Here is a 16,961-nt window from a genome sequence, read left to right as displayed (position 1 = left end):
AGTCTTTGGGGAAGTTCATGTTTTCCTGGGCCTCCACAGGAGCCATGTATGCCTCCCACCAGAGGCTGCCCTCCATCCTGTCCTTTTTCTTCCTTCTTCCCTTTTGGCTGGGGTCACCTATATAGTCTGACACTCTCTACTTGCCTCTCTTCTCTATACTTACCCCTTTGACAACGCATGGCACCTTTGCCCCCTTTACTTGGTTTAAGAGATGAGGAAAGTCAATTGGGAGGGGGAGTAACTGGGTGTGCAAACTTTCCTTTGCGTTTTTAACCCTGTATTGCCCTTGTTACATCAGATGAGAATATTTATCTCTTGCAAATAATGTGCTTTTGCTCAATTGGTGATTTGTACATATGATAGGTGGGCTGCAGGTTAGAAGAAAGATTTTTGGAAGAGGTTTTTAAAGGATGGTTTTCTGACTTCCCTGGGTGTCTAGGTAGGCACAGAACACAGAAAATGAAAAAGGAAGATGCTAGTGTGGGGGAGTGGAAGTTGGAGGAAGTTACTGAGATTCTTGCCATCCAGGTGGATGGAGGACTCTGAAGTCAGCTACTGTTTGCTCTTGCTGCTCATTGAACTTTGAACAAAATGACCTTTTTGTCTGAATTTGTGAGAGCATAAGTCCTGGTCAAGAATGGGAGACAAGGGGCAGGGAAAGAGAGGCAAGTCCAGTGGTTGTGTACAAAGGGTCAACAAAAGATGCTCCTTGCCCTCGAATGACACGAGTCAGGAAGGAAAGGAAGCAATGTGGTATAACAAAACGTGTGCTGAGGTGGGGTTCAGGAGATCTGGGCCTAACTAGCTCTTGTTTGGGGGTAAATTTCTTATCCATCAGAACCTCCACCTCTGTCTTTCCTTCACCTGTAACTTGAGATCTTGTGCATGAGTAGGGGAGGGGTAATTCAGAGGAGCACGCTGGAGGGACCCTCGGGCTGAATCTTGAAGCAGTGATTGTTTTTAAATAAGGGGAGAAGTAGTGAGAATAGCCCTGGGAATTCAGCAAACAGGTATGCGTGAGGCACTGAGCTGGCTGCTGCGGAGAAAATTGCTATGAATCAGCCCCTACCCCACGGCGGAAAGCTTTACAGGGAGTGGGGGAATCTGCGCGCGGCAGAGCCAAGCGCGCACAGCGCCTGCAGCTCGTCTCAGGACTAGCTGCGGCGGCCGCGTCGCTGGACCGACTAGCAGGTCACCCAGACTCATTCCCTGGCCGGACCAGGACAGTCGTCAAGAGGTAGAGCAGGGGCCGGGCACCAGGGGACTGAGTGCCGCCCACCGTGGGACGAGTGAGGAGGGCGGCAAGGGGCCGAGGCGAGGGAGGGAGAGGTGGCCTGAGTGCCGAACATCTTGCCCCCAGGCTTTCGCGTCGAGGGTTCAAATTTAAGAGTTTGCCGGAAGGATTTAATCGCTGGTATTCTCTGGGCAAGCCTTGAGAGTAGATTTTGAGCGCCGCGGGGGGTTTTGTTTAACTTTGCAAATTCTGCGCTGCTCCCTCCAGCTACATTGGGGCGCGACACGTGCAGAGCAACCCAACCCTTTCTGAAGGCCTTGCTCTTGTGTAGTGGCAACCAGAGGCCCAGGACAACCCCCCCCCCCACACACACACACACTGGCTGAGGGTGAAGGGTCCGGAGCATCCCCCTCCCTAATTTCTAGCTCTAGGTCAAGGGCCTGACTTGGACTGTCTGTCTTTAAGGCAGAAGAAGGGGCTAAGGGCTCAGATTCCATCCCCCTCTGGCCCTCTAGGTTTGGAAGAGTGTGTGTGGTGGTGGGGTGCTCTTTTGAACTTCAGATAGCAGTGGCATGGCCCTGTGTCCTGGAGTTCGCTAAGTCTCTTAGAATAATCAAGGACTCTGCAGACGTGAAGGCTGAGTCTTTATAGTGCTGTTAGATAAACAGGATAATAATAAATTGTGTTTCAGACTTGAAGATGCTCACTGACTTGCCCAAGGCCACCCAGCTGCTTAATAACTGAGCAGGCTTCCTAACTCCTGGGCTTTTTTCACTCCACCATAGTCAAGACATTGGTCTAATTTTGAAGGAGCATGGGTAGATGGGTAGATATTGTTATTTTAAAACATGGTCACTTGAGTGTAGTTTTAAAAATTATTCCTATCATGAAAACTGCAGTGATAAACATCTCCCACAGTTCCAATTCCCTATGATAGACACTCAGGATTTTGAAAAAGAAAACTGGCAGAAATTTGGATGCTCATTGGTAAAGATATAAAGGCAAAGAAAAGTGAGTAGGGTGGGGGGTGCAGAAAAAGATGGAGGGAAAGTTTCCAGGCACAGGTTTTGAGATCTTCTTTACTCTGAAGTTTTCTTTGACATGGCTCTGTCTAGATGATTTGGGGGAGTGTCCCCATTGGACTGTTCTTTCTCAAGCCCACTCTGTAGGAAGTCACAGTTGGGATCTGGAGTGGCAAATGGTTGATGACCTACCCTTTAATTCAGTCTCCTTTCCCCCTTTCCCCTCTCTTTTGTGAATACATTAAGAGAGGGAGGGGAGGGAGTGTGTGTGTGTATGTGTGTGTGTGTGTGTGTATTTACATACATATGTGAGGGTGTGAATATGAAAGCATGTAGATGGGTGTCTGAGTGGGAGTGTGTAAGTGTCTGAAAGGGAGCAAGTCTCAGAGGCTTTGAAGGGAGGAGGCAGGGAGTTGAGAAGGTGGGAAGAGTTAATTGGAATTTACTGAGTGCATACTGAAAAACCTACAGTTGAGGAAGGGTCTGTCAGTGCTAGTGGGCATGAGGAAATAGTCATTTCTTTATATTTCTTAAAGGAACAAAACAGGAAATATATTTAAATTAGTTCAGAGAAGGATGATATTAGACCCATGGGCCTTTCTTGATAGTCCCTCAGACACTTGACATTTATGTGACCTTCCACCAGGCAGTAAGATTCCAAGGGCAGGAACTGGGGCTTTCCACTCTGGGTGGCTGTCCCCTCCCCTCCACCACCCCTAACACTTTAGCTTGAAAATGCTACAGAGGAAGACAAAGGTGGGGATTAATTTCCTTTTGTGGGCCAGAAAGGGTTTTTCCCTACATTTCATAGGCTAGGCTAATTCCCCTAGATCCTGCATTTATCTTCTTTGCATCTGTGATCATAAAAGACCCAGAGAAGAAATAATTCATCCTATCCCACTCAGTGGTTGAGTACCCATTTTTGCCTTCTCAGGATGGCTAGTGACATTCTATAGTAAGAGCACTGGATACATAATTCCATAAAGATAATAGAACTTTTGTTCAGGTTTCCTCTCTAATTTGACTTCCAAGTATTTGGGGGCGGGGGCAGTTCCTCACCTTAGGTACAACACAGTACCCCTTGGAGAATTCTTTCATTCTAATCGTCTTTTAGTCTTCAACATAGCCCCACATAGCAGGTATCACAATTCTTACTTTTTAAGGTCATGAATTTGAGGCTCTGAAAAGTGAGATAATGTATTCCAGGTCACATAGTTGAGTGTGTGAACTTTCATGTGATGTGTTGAGGCTGGGACTTGAATCCAGGTCCAAGTCCATATCTCTGGAGCTTTCTAGGAGACTATGCTATCAAAATTGGGGTGGGTTGGGGTGAGAGCATTAAATTAGTATATAATGTTTTTCAAATACACACGCACACACACACATACATGTCTTCCCCTCTCTCACAAGGTATGTCACAGAACAGCATATATAAGACCTCAAAAATTCAGTTATTTCCTTAGAAAGGAAGGTAGTCTTATACCTTCCCAGTTCCAGGCAGCAGATGTTAGTGATGAATATTAAGAAATTTCATAGTTTGGGAAGGGCAAGGCCTGGCCCGGGAATAGCAGATCATGTTCTTCCATTGCATTTTATGCAACTTTAACTAAGTCATAACACCACCAGAACCCTAGTTTGTTTTTATCTGTAAAAGGGGGAAAATAATTGCCAACCTCCCTCCTTTCCAGGGGTTGTTGTGAGCATGATGTGGCATGATTCATTTACTCATGAATCATGAATAGCTGTTTCAATTATCAGACCTTTATGTTCTCTCAAACCCTCAGAATTGATAATTCTATGATTCACCCAATGAACACTTAGTGAACACCTACTGTGTGCTTGGGTCTGGACATAAAGGACATATAGAAAGCTTTTTGAAAAATGAAAAAGCATAAGGCAAATTAGGCATTAAAATTTTTACCTCCCACTGATAGAACATCTTATTTTTTCTTCTTCCACCACAATTTAATAGAAGCAATAACCAAAAGGCGGGGGGGGGGGGGCGATGATATACATGACACAGCTTGTGATGTCAGCACTATTATGCACCCTGACACATTCTGCAGATAATAGAATATCTACATTTTGTTGTATTTGATAGCACGTTTCCTTGTTTAAATTATCCTTTGTGATGTTTATAGCATAAAGATTGCCTTTCACCATCCTGAGCTTGAGTTGTTTGTTTAGTCAATAAAATTTAAAAAGGGCATCCCACGTTCTATAGAATGACGACTGTACTTATTTTACAAAGATGTTGTAATTTGTGGTGGCTGCCTGCCTTCAGATATGACCTCCTCTGGCTTTATGGAATTAGCTTTGACTATGTGTACATTCTTTTCATTTCATTATTTAGCAATGCAGAATCTTGCAGCTATGCAGAGCAGAGGTGGATAGGACAGAAGAAAATGCCTTGAGACTGAGGAGAACTGGGTTCTTCTCCAGGCTCTGTTGTCCAATTGCTTTATAGCCTTTGGAAAAAAATTGCTGTTGTCTTTGAGCCTCAGTTTTTTGGACTGTGGAATGGAAGTATTAGACTATGTGATGGCTGTTTCCTTCTATCTGAACCAATTTAATATTCTGAGTAATTCCTAAAACTTTTTTGTAGCCAAGGCTTTTACCTGTAGTTTATGAGCTTCTGCTGTGGCATGATGGTCTAACACCACGTATTAAACACTGTCCCCAAATTTAATTGTCTTGGGGCATTACCACCTCCCAGGATAGAATGAGTCATTCTGTTCCCCGCATCTGCAGCTTTTGCTGAAATGGAGGTTATGGGATAACAACTTAAAGGCTAACTCGTTAATGCTCAGGGATGAATGAGGTCATGTATCAGCAGACCAAATTGGTGCCCAAATGTTTTCATCCACAGACCTGGATCTCTCTCATGTTGTGATATATTAATGGGGATGTCTTTATCCATTTCACTGCCTGTAGACATTTGAATATTGTAGATGCAATATCTTTTGGGCACCCAGCCCTGTGCAGTATCAATTTCTCAAACTCCAAAGGTCTTTCAGTGGCCAGAAGCAAAATCCTGACGAAGCCATAAAGTGCCTAATTGATAGGAATTCAAACCACAGCGTCAGTGCAGACCCTGCTTTTTTCTCCCAGGTGTTTCCTAGTTGGTGAGCACGTACCAGTCCTAACCATTGGATGGGGGCAGTGAAGGAGTCTTCCACATGGTGAAGACTGTGGATTTATGCCTAGCTGAGAGCATTTCCTTCCGTCCTCACAATGTCGAAGCGGGTGACCTTTCTAATGTTAATTTGTTTCTCCATCTGTGCTGTGCATTTTGGGAGGACGTGAGAAACAGGCTTGATGCCACCCAAGGGTGTTTCCCCTTTTTTGTATTGCTGGAGACTTGATTTGGGTGCCTTGCTGCTCTGTTCGAATTCTCTAGCTTGCTGTCAGCCAATTTCTTTGCTCTTTTACTGATATAAATGAAACTGTCTTTTGTTGTTGACAATGTAAAACTAGATAGCTTGAAAGAAAAATAAATTCTGGGACATATAGGCTTAATCTGAATAATAATTGAAATATCAAACTATCTAGTTTTCTTTTTTCCTGTGCTGGGGAGTGAACCCAGGGCTGGCCTCATGGCTACTAGGCAAACTGTCTACCACTAAACTATATCCCCAGCCCAGTTTTTCTAAATTTTATAAGATCTGAAAAAATATTTGACCCTGATGCAATTGAAGAGTGAAGATCTATTCCCAATAGTCTCCCCAGCTAGCTTTACCTATGTTAATAAGTAATTCAAATTTAGAAAATATTGAACAGAGTAGGCTTCAATGCATTGATTAAAAATTCTAATCATATTAATAATTCCTTTTAAAGCCTGATGTGTTCTGGTAAACTCAGGTCCTCTGCAAAGAACCTTCAAAGTCAACATGTTTATTAAAAACTAATGCTACATATCACATTATTCATACATTCAACTCACACATCCACAGAGATGGGTTTTATGCCATTTCCTTATTTTATGGACTAGGCCAAAGAGGCCCAGAGAATTCAACTGACTTTCCTACAGTCACACAGCAAGCAATGATAAAGCTTGGCTTTGAACTCTGTTCTTTTTGGCTCTATCTCCAATACCCAGTGCAGATATTTGTCTAAAATGATTTTTGCAGATGTCTTGAATTCTAGATTGAAACTGAGCTGATTTGCTTTCATATTCCTCCTTGAACATCTTTTTGATCTCATGGTCACTTCAGGCTAGTGCCATGGTTCACTAAAGGGGGGAAGGAGAAGACACTTTGAAGCAAGAGAGGTCTCTTAGCACTTTGGTTCTTAGGGGGAGCCTTCCTTTATGTCCAGTTTGGAATTTCAGGCCTGAGGACATGTAAAATATTACATTTTCAAGAAACTGTTTTGTGTCTGTCCACAGTGCTGAAGCCTGCTTTCTTACCCCCTCCCCAGCCCACCTATCTGCTTCTTGTTTGGGCATTCTCCTAGCTCTGTTTCTGTCTTTTATACTACTGGTGCTTGAGAGGGTTGAAGGTAAGCAAGACAGTGTCAATTTTGCTGGCAAAACTGCAGCATATTACTGTTCTTAAGTTTAGCCCTATATGTTCAAGCAGGGAGGCAATGACAAACGGTTTATTCTAAGGCCTTTGATTTCCTTCGGAATTGTAAGCATCTAGGCTGACTCATCTCTCAAAGGCTTTCTCTCTCTCCTTTTTGGGCTGGTGTTGATTTGAGATTTCACTGTTTGTTCTTACCTTATTTTCTGGGGAGGGGAGGGATTAATTTACATCCTGGTTTTTAAGGCAAGAACCAGCTCTGCTCTTTGGGTGATCAGATCTGGTAAGCCTCCACAAGAAGAAACTCCAAGACAGGTACAGAAATGACTGGATTGGGGGTAAGGGGAGAGGGGGATGATGTTATAAAAAAAATTAAGCGGAGCTACATTATGTGTCAGCATGAGACCCTCGACTAAACGGCTCTGGACTTGTTATTGTGAATTGGAGATTTTTAGAGGTTTAGTCTGGGACTGGTTAGCTGTATGTGCCTTTGGTTAAAATGGTCACTTTGTGGTTTCAGTCTGGTGGTTGGCCTTGGGTGTTCACTTTGGGTCCAGGGGATGGTGCTTTGCAGTTGAAGGGGCTTTAAAATTAATGCTAGGGGTTTTCTTTTTAGCTTAGTTCCAAAGCCATAGGAAGATTCCCCATCCTTTCTCATATTGCACCTCAGTTATCTGGCAGGCTTGTCTGATATCTTTGATTTCGGCCATTAAAGAAGGCAAAGAGAATTTTGGAAATAAAATTCAAGCTGGAATGTCTTTTGGGGGGAAACAAGAGGGTTTTTTTTTAAGATGGTTATTGTATGATATCTCTTACCTACCTCATATCTGTCAAAGCCATATTACCTGATCTTTGAAATTTAAGCCCCTCTCCAAATTTTACATGAAAAATATCATAAAACTCCAGGGGAAAGGAAAGCTTGGAAAAGTGGTATGTTGAGTATTTTTTTTCTTTTTCTTTTTCTTTTTTTTTTTTTGTTAAAAGGTTTAATTCCCTATATCACATTATTTTTTCTTTTAAGAATCGGCATCTACACATGCACCCAAATCATAAACTTGGGAGATATCTTAAATTCTTTCCATTATATTTTTCCCCAAGTCTGGCACTTCTACTCAGTGACACTGACTTGTATCAGCAATCCTTGTCTTTTTGCTGATCTACCTGCTTCAGGCTTTCAACCCAGACCAGGTTATTTCATGGCTCTCTGATTTTTTTTTCCATGGTACAACTCAGACTGGCACCCTATGGTAGTTCCCTGTTGGCTTCAGGAGAAAGTCCAACTGCTGAACATGGCTTACAGGGCTAGTCACGATCTCATCCCTGCCCATCAAGATTTATCTCCTTCCAATGCCTTCATATTGCTTTGAGATGAAAACCCCTCTCCCATCTCTTTGCCTTTGTACAAGCTGTTCTCTCTGGACACTCTCCCCCTTGCTGTATCCAGGCAAAGTTGGATGTTTTCTCCTTTCTCCTCTCACAGTACTTTGTTTACATCTTGGCTGACTGACTTATCACAAGGTTTATGTAAATTGTTGCTAACCTGTGTATCTCCTTCACTGCATTGTTAAATCTTTTATGAGAAGAGTAGTATTATCTTGCTCAACCTTTCAATCTGTAGTGTCTGGCTCAAAGTGGGCAATTAATAGATTTCTTTTCTTAGTGAGTGAATGAAAGAATAAATGGGTAACAGAGAATATGCAGGAAAGGATGCTGTGGGGTACAGGGAAATCTCCACTGGGGAATGCTATGCAACCTGGGAGCAATATGGTAGTGGGGACCTTGGAGAAAGGCCATATAAAACAGGTTTCCCATTATACTAAAATGAACTTCACTCTGATCACCAATGTTGTATAGGAAGTCTGACTGGAAATGGTCTGGAAATGTTTGTGTTGGTAGATGTTGATTTTTTTCCCATGAAAAATAATATAATCAAGTTGCCCAAATTTCAGTAAATAGAGAAAAGACAAAGTCAAACAAATTATTACCACTTAATATGAAGCTTATTATTTGGGTACATTTTTGTCTTTAATTTTTATGCATTTTTTCCTTCACATAGTTGTAATCATAATTGCAATTCTGTATTTTTTATTTGTTGAAAGGCTCTTTGTAAACATTTTATGATTGCATAATTTTTATACTATAGTCATTATGTAATTTGTATAACTAATCTCATTGCTGGGGTAGCTTTTTCTCTTAAGTTCTTACTATTATGGCTCATATACATATGGATTTTCCTGTCTGTAGGAAGATATCATTAGAATAGATTCCTAGAAGGGGAATTATTGGTCAAAGAGACTGGGGACAATTTTTGGTTCCAGACCCATGTGTCCAGTTTGTTTTCTGGAATAATTTTTGTATAAATTTACAGAATTTACATTGCTCCCAGCTTAAATGAAAGCCTTCTTTTTGCCCAATCCAGACAGCACTGAGTATATCATGAAAAAATTAAAACTAGACCATCAATGTTCTAATTAATAGAAAATACTAATTTTTGTCTCAAAACTGCTTTCTAAAGAAAATTGTGAGGTGGTTTCTTTCCCTTTTTTTTCTAATTAGGTTTTTTCTTTTCTGGACTATCTGTTCAGAGCTGTTTTTTTTTTTTTTAAGTTGTTTTTTTTTTTTTTTAAATAAGCAACCAGAGGCAGCCCTGCTTGTGGGTGAAGCCGCCTCCCAGTTTTCCCTCCCCATTTACCCCCCCCCATAGTTCCCTCCACCAGGTCCAGTGACAATTGGATGATGCAGCCTTGATAATCATTCGATTCCAGAATGGGTGGCTGCATTCCTTTTCTGAAGGCAGCAAGGACACGCTGCCCCAGAATCATGCCCACTTTGCTCTTGTTGTCCGCCTTCATTTTTTTAGTGAGCGTCCTGGGAGGAGCCCCAGGACACATTCCCGACAGAAGGATGAAGATGGTGTCAATACACAGCCTCTCTGAGCTGGAGCGTCTGAAGCTGCAAGAGACTGCTTACCACGAACTCGTGGCCAGGCATTTCCTCTCTGAATTCCGACCTGACCGAGGTGAGCTGTACCCCGGAGTGTGGCATCCTCGCCTTTGGGCGAGTGGACCCCCGGGGCCAAAGGGACAGATTTGAGGTCTGCAGAGTAGGAAAGGGTAGCGCCTCTTCTAATTCCCTGGCGCCTGAGGAAGTGGGAGTTGTTTCAGGCTGTCTATTGAATTGCAAAAGAGGTAAAGATTAGTTGAGTTGGGTGGAAGTGGGGGGGGGGGTTGAAGGGTGGTAAAAACGAATGTCAGAGACTGAGTAGAAGTGAGCTCAGGTGAAGAGACGCACGCGCCAGGTGTGTTTCCAGAATTGGGCAGGGCGACTGAGGTGCAGAAGGATACTCGGAGAGAGGACTGGGACAGAGACACCGCGTTTGAGAGACAGTGAGAGACACGCACCAAACCAGGCGAAAGAGTGGGAGGGCGGTTCGGGGGGAGGTGGCAGCAGAAGCTGCTATGTGAGCGCTTCCCACCTCAGCTGGCTACAATCGGGACGCTGCACAGGACAGGGTTCGAGCTTGCTCAGGGGTGGGGGGATTCTCTGGGGTACCGGCGCAAATTTGGCCACCGAGTAGGGGAGGTTGCGCGGTTGCGCTGCGGAGGGGCGCTTTAGCAGCATTGGAAAGTGCAGGGGGCGGCGGGGGTCTCTAGGTGCGCGCTGAGGGCGCAGTCCGAACTGGGTGAAGCGGAGGGCTAGGAGACCTCGCGGGTAGCCGCAGCTGTGGGATTTGGAGCTAGGGACAGCCAGGTGTCGCCGCTTCTCCTGGCACCGCGCTAGGAGCCGACGGCAACCTGGGTGCTAGAGTGCGTCGCAGTAACTTGGCGACCCTCACTCTCAGAGGCGCTGCGGGTGGAGCCCCTCCCCTCGCCTGTTGCATGATTCAGGCGCCTGAGCGCCCCTGAATTTTATATTTAAGTGTTGTGTTGAGAGACCGCTGTTGCGTAGCAAGATGCGCCTTAGGTTATCTGGTTTGATTAAATCTTCGGAGTTTTCGTGTGTGTCAGATAAGATTGGTCCTGTTGTCTGGCAGGGAAACTGAGGCTGGGAGAAATCAAAACATTTTTCGCGGGCTGGAATGAGCTCCCCCTCCCCCTTTCCCTCCTCCCTGCTGCGGATTAATGTATGGCCATGCTTGAGTCACTTATCTGAGCCCTATTTGTATTTAAGTGTGCGTTTCTTTTCTTTTTCTCTTCTTGTAGCTCTACCCACTGACCGTCCCAACACCTTGGAGAAGTGGTTTTTGATTCTGAGAGGACAAGAGAGGGGTGAGGGGCTTCTGTAATTTCTTTGAGAGAAATAGGGTGCTGCACCCCTCCCCCCATAGTGTGCCCCTGGCTGCTGGAGACTGGGCGGGGCCCACTGCCGCCCAAGTCACTCCCCCTCCCTCCCAGAAACCCCTCAGAGGGTGACATTGGGAAATGGCTCAAAGCTGAGGCGCAAGGGGCGGTCCTCCCAGACCAGCCTAATTAGGCCTTCGGGTGGATGAGCCCCAGACTGCTCAGCCTGAGATCGCCCTTCTTGTTTCTAGGTGGTCACCCCCTGGCAGGATCTTAAGCCCCTTCAGGGTAGTTGAGTGGGGCTGAGTTGAGTGTTGAATACTTTTGTGTAAATACTGCTGGGTCTTTTTGGCTAGCTCCCCAGGGAGGGGCACTGCAGTGTGGAAGGGGTGGGGTTGTCTGCTGGAGGTTCTTGGGGGAGGGTGGCTGTCCCTGCAGTTCCTCCCGATATAAGTGCTGCGGGGCTTTGAGGTTTCTCATTCTTTCTCTCTCTGACTCCCCAGACGTCTCTCTCAAGACATTTGGCATTCGCCTGGAAGAGGTACTGGTGAACGAGCTCACCCGCCGCAAGCATCAAGAACTGACAGCCAGGATGCAGATAGAAGAAGCCACCACCGGTCAGGCTGCGGGCCGTCGTCGTCGGGGAAACGTGGTGCAAAGGATGTTTGGCCGCATCAGGCGCTTTTTCAGTCGCAGGCGGAATGAGCCCACCCTGCCCCGGGAGTTCACTCGCCGTGGGCGTAGAGTGAGTTAAACTACCAGGTTTCGGACAGGGGCCATTCCTGAGGTGTGCAGTGATGTGGGACAAGAAGGTCAAGGCTTCTATCCTCATGGGGGGGGGGCGGGTGGACAGGTAAAGGAAACATTCTGAAAGGGTGTACTTGGCTTGCTACATAGAACCTCTCCTGTTTTGAATGTCACATGCAGTACTCGTGTCTAAATCTAGACCTTGTTCTCCCCCATTTTAATATTGTCTGGATTTCTCCACAGGGTGCAGTGTCTGTGGATAGTCTGGCTGAGCTGGAGGACGGGGCTCTGCTGCTGCAGACCCTGCAACTTTCAAGGGTTTCATTTCCTATTGGCCAGCGACTTCTTGGATCCAAAAGGAAGATGAGTCTCAATCCAATTGCCAAACAAATCCCCCAGGTTGTTGAGGCTTGCTGCAAATTCATTGAGGAACATGGTAAGGGAGCTGCAAATGGTTAAATTATGAAAGGAGGCAATTAAAGAGAAAGAGGATGTTATAGAAATACAGAGAAAAGAGATCATGGGATCAAGGGCTTGATAAAATTGCCCTGGCACTTGTAGAGGTTAGGATGCAGCTCTTAAGGAAGGAGAGGGGAAACACCCTGGGGAAAGGGGTCAGATTTTTTTGGATCATCTGCTTTCTTTCTTTCAGGCTTAAAGGCAGTGGGGATTTTCACCATTGAGTATTCGGCGCAGAGAGTGCGTAAGGTAAATTGACTATGTTTACACGTTTGGTTCTTGGTCAAGTAAAAGCAGATGGAAGTGGGGGCTCGCCTAGAGACATGATGGTAGTTTCATGACTGTGGAAATAAGGTCTTCTTTCTAGTCCCCAACATACAATATTATGCTAGCTGCCTCCCCTGAAGCCTGAGACTTCCTGAAGGAATGACCAAGAGGGAGCCTGTAGTGAGCAGGACAAACCATGTCTCTTCTCCCTTGTAGCTCCGTGAAGCATTTGATCAAGGTCTGGATGTAGTGCTGGATGACAATCAGAATGTGCATGATATTGCTGCACTCCTCAAGGAGTTTTTCCGTGACATGAAGGACTCTCTGCTGCCAGATGATCTGTACATGTCCTTTCTTCTGACTGCAAGTAAGTCTTCTGCCCTCCCTTGTTGGGGCAAGGGAAGGAAATGTCAAGAGGTCTAGTGACCCCCAAGGACCTAAGTCAAAAAGAATATCAGAAGATGAAAAACACCTCTCTAGGATATAATATGCATATTATTTGTCAATTAAAAATAAAAATCTTCCCAAACCGTCTCCAAGTTACTTTGTCTCTTTATAAATATGTTACTTGGGAATTTCTCTAGTTTCTTAAAACCGTGTGTGCCCTCTCAGGGCAAAGAACCACCCAGATTCTGTAGAGGTCTGGTTTTCATGGTGGGAACACTTATTACTCTTAGGGTTCCTGAACTCAAATCTTTGTACACAAGTAAAGGCAAGTTATTTAGGTAGTTTCTGCATAGCCATCAGCAATTTGGAGTAGCTCATCTCCCTTGGTATTGGGTTGCTGCCAAGGCCAGCCCCCTAAGCTGGTCCCTCTTTTCCTTTTTTTCAGCTCTGAAGCCCCAGGATCAGCTTTCTGCCCTGCAGTTGCTTGTTTATCTGATGCCACCTTGCCACAGTGATACTTTGGAGCGCTTGCTGAAGGCATTGCATAAAATTACTGAGCATTGCGAGGACTCCATTGGACTTGATGGACAGCTGGTAAAAAGATCGGGGAAAGGGTGGTGAGAACTGTAGTAGGGAACATGTGCGCAAGTGTATGAGAAAATATAGTGGTAAAAAGAAAGTGAAACAAATAAAAAGAGGTGTATATCCATTTGTACAACTTCTAATACTATCTCAAGGTCAGTCACTTTCTGCATTCCTGTACCTAGGTTCCTGGCAACCGCATGACCTCCACCAATTTGGCTCTCGTGTTTGGATCTGCTCTCCTGAAGAAGGGAAAATTTGGCAAGAGGGAGTCCCGCAAGACAAAACTGGGAATTGACCACTATGTTGCTTCTGTCAATGTGGTCCGTGCCATGATTGATAACTGGGATGTTCTTTTTCAGGTAGATGCAAATTTTGGATATTCTTATTTCACACAGTCCTCTTTTATTCACCAAGCAAGGGAGAATTGTATGTGGTTACCAAAGCAGGCAGATAAAGTTCCCAGTCTAGAATTTCTTTCCAAATTAGATGGTCAGCAATTTGGAGGTTGTCTTTCAATCCTGGTACCTGATGGAGACATAAATGAAAAGGTGCTGAGCAATAAAGACTAATATTGCTAATTTTAATTTTACTCTCAGGTGCCGCCTCATATTCAGAGACAGGTTGCCAAGCGTGTGTGGAAGTCCAGTCCTGAAGCTCTTGATTTTATCCGTCGCAGGAATCTGAGAAGGATTCAGTGAGTTGTTTTTTTTTCAATTTAGCCTAAAGGACATTATTCTATGGGGGCTTCCAACTCCACATGATCTTTATGTTAGTTAGTGCAAGTACAAAATAACTTGTTCAACATTCCTTTCCATTCAGGAGTGCACGCATCAAGATGGAAGAAGATGCTTTACTTTCTGATCCAGTGGAAACCTCTGCTGAAGCCCGTGCTGCTGTCCTTGGTCAAAGCAAGCCCTTTGATGAAGGTCAGTTCCCTTCAAGAGGTCAGGCCCTTCCTGAAGGTCAGTTCCCTGCAGGGGGTCAGGGCTTTCCTCAGGATCAGGGCCTTCCTCAGGGTCAAACCCTTGCTCAGGGTCAGGCCCCTGCTGAGGACCATGCCCTTCCTGAAGATGAGTACTCTGAGGAAGATTTGTCAGTCAATGAACAGCTAGCAATTGAATATTTCAATCAAGTAGTCTTTGGGAACAATCAAGGTTTTATGCTCCCAAATGACCTTGAAATTGAAGGTTACCTTGACGACATACCAGAGCTTGATGAAGAAGATTATGATGGTGATGATGATGATGATGGTGACGACGACAACGATGATGATGGTGGTGATAATGATGACGACGACCCCTTGAATTTTGGTAATCTTCCTTCTCTTGCGGATATTCTAGGACCAGGTGAAGAAATTCCAGAACTCATTGAGATCCCAGACTTAGAAGAAATACCTAACTTTGATCCAGTTCCAGAACCCGAAGGACCCTCACATGTGCAAGTAATCTTGAACCCTCTAGGAAATCTGAATCCCAATCTCGAACAAGGACCAAATTTTGAAAACCACCACAATCTTGGCCTGGCAGAAGTTTCCCATCTTAACGTAATCCAGAACAATGAAGAAATCCCAGAAGCTGGTGAAATTCCAGGTAATGAGGAAGCCCCAGACAATGCAGATGTCTCAGATAAGGATGAAACCACAGATTATGATGACCCTAGTCTTGAAGAAATGCCAGCTATTGATGAAGCCCCATGTGTTGAAAAATTCCCAGAGGTCAATGGGATTTCAAACCCTGAAGAATTTGATGTTGAAGAGGTCCCAGCTTTTGCTGGCCTCCCAAATGATGAAGAAATCTCAAGGTATGAAGAAGCTGCGGAATCTGAAGACCCCACCCCTGAAGAGGTCCAGGCTATCCCTGTGATCACAGCCCTTGAAAATACCATCGATTTTGGCGAAATTCAAGATCTGGAAGAATCCTCAGATGTGGAGGAATGTTCAGGGCACAAAGAAGACTCTGACATCGATGGAAACAAATACTCTGAAGAAAACCCCACTCTTGAAGGTTACCTTCCAGTTCTCAGTGTGGTTCCAGAACCTGAGAATGCCCAGATTCAAAATGAAACCCCAGATTGTCAGGAAGACCAGGCTTTTGAAGATGGTGAAATTGACACTGTGACTCCAGAGACTGAAGATGTCTCCATTTCCAGTACAATTCCAGACCCTCTGCCATCCGTGGCTGTCAATCTGGAAGAAGTCATGAATGTGGATGAAGTCCCAATGCCTAAAGATGTCGACCCTAAAGAAGTTCAGAATCCAAAGGCAATTCTGATTGGTAAAGAAGACTCAGGTGTTGAATCTGCTGTAGATACCACTGTCCTTAAGAATGAGTCTCAGCCTAGCCCTGAGTCATTTAAGAGTAACATCTATTTTGTGCCCTTTATGCAGTGCTTTAAGTTTCCGGTTCCAGCTTTGATACTCATTTGCTTGGTAAAATTAGTGAACCTTCTTTTTATGTGGTGGTGGTTATTAGGTCACCGTCTTCCCCCTGTACCTGGTGGTGTCATTAATTTGCTCTGAGCTTGGTCTCTATTCTGTTCCCTAACCTATCTTTCCAGTTTCCACAGTGGTGAGAGCTTTAGAAACTTGTGTGCTGTTAGCTTCAGTTTACTGACTCCTGAAATGGGGATAATCATTCCTGCCCTGTCTTTTCTCATACTGTATTTAAAACCCAAAATTAGATCCGCGGGCCTTGGGTGCTATCTGATGTCTAGGAGTAACATTGTTACTATTTTCCAGGTTCCTCTGAGGAGCCAGCCGTGCCTCCCGGCACTGCCCGTTCCCATGACGATGAGGAAGGAGCGGGTAACCCTCCCATTCCGGAGCAAGACCGCCCATTGCTCCGTGTGCCCCGTGAGAAGGAGGCCAAATCTGGCATCGGCTACTTCTTTCCTTAAGTGTTTTTCCTCCTTTAAGGTGCCGGACAAGGGAAAAGGGTGGGGGTAGACCTGGGATGTCACAGGAAACATGAAGGAGAATCTTGAAGATAGATCTGAGAGGAGTTCCACCTGATGCTCGGGTCAGGATAGGAATTCCCAATACACTGCCAGCCCCTTCACTGGGGATGCTTGGTCTCCTCAGCTGGTAAAAGCAGAGATGTTTCTGTGTCATGCCCAGGCTCCCTGGTGCTACCTTGCCTTTCTCTTTTACCCTTGGTCTTGGCTTTCTCACACTGCAGCCCTCCTTTAATTGATGTTACATTTGTGGTAAACACCTGTCCCAGAGAAGCTCACAAATCTCGAGGTGCTTTCCCTCCCCTGCAGGGGATTGCATGTTTTTCCTTACTTTCCGCCCCTCCTCCCGAGAGCTCTATTGGAAAGGCCCTCAAGAGGCATGCTAGAACGTTAGGTCAGCCTACTGACAGCTGACAATTAATGCTAAATCATGTCACACCAACTCATAGCCGTGTCCCCGCAGCAACTCTGCCGCCTCAGGATCCCCATACTCCCCCCAAATTAT

At 45.0% G+C, this 16,961-nt stretch overlaps 1 protein-coding gene across 5 annotated transcripts in view; it reads left to right on the top strand.

Annotated features, from left to right (window-relative positions):
• The window catches only part of Arhgap36 (Rho GTPase activating protein 36), a 28,626-nt gene extending 12,227 nt beyond the window's left edge, over positions 1-16,399 (top strand). For 2 of the 5 annotated variants that reach the window (XM_077793979.1, XM_077793980.1), the window contains exons 2-13: positions 9,640-9,798; positions 10,982-11,047; positions 11,563-11,804; positions 12,050-12,242; positions 12,459-12,514; positions 12,749-12,899; positions 13,365-13,513; positions 13,687-13,863; positions 14,101-14,198; positions 14,324-14,430; positions 14,920-15,093; positions 16,242-16,399. In XM_077793979.1, coding sequence (XP_077650105.1) covers positions 9,640-9,798; positions 10,982-11,047; positions 11,563-11,804; positions 12,050-12,242; positions 12,459-12,514; positions 12,749-12,899; positions 13,365-13,513; positions 13,687-13,863; positions 14,101-14,198; positions 14,324-14,430; positions 14,920-15,093; positions 16,242-16,399 — 1,730 coding nt within the window. Of the gene's footprint in view, positions 1-9,545; positions 9,799-10,981; positions 11,048-11,562; positions 11,805-12,049; positions 12,243-12,458; positions 12,515-12,748; positions 12,900-13,364; positions 13,514-13,686; positions 13,864-14,100; positions 14,199-14,323; positions 14,431-14,919; positions 15,094-16,241 lie in introns of those variants that run through there. The other 3 variants (XM_077793978.1, XM_026413897.2, XM_026413898.2) reach the window with 3 other exon arrangements.
• Positions 16,400-16,961: the final 562 nt, after the last annotated feature.

This window comes from Urocitellus parryii, chromosome X (genome assembly GCF_045843805.1).
Source record: "Urocitellus parryii isolate mUroPar1 chromosome X, mUroPar1.hap1, whole genome shotgun sequence".
Lineage (NCBI taxonomy): Eukaryota > Metazoa > Chordata > Mammalia > Rodentia > Sciuridae > Urocitellus > Urocitellus parryii.
The sequence above is the reverse complement of the archived record's forward strand: the minus strand, read 5'-3'. Positions and strand labels throughout refer to the sequence as shown.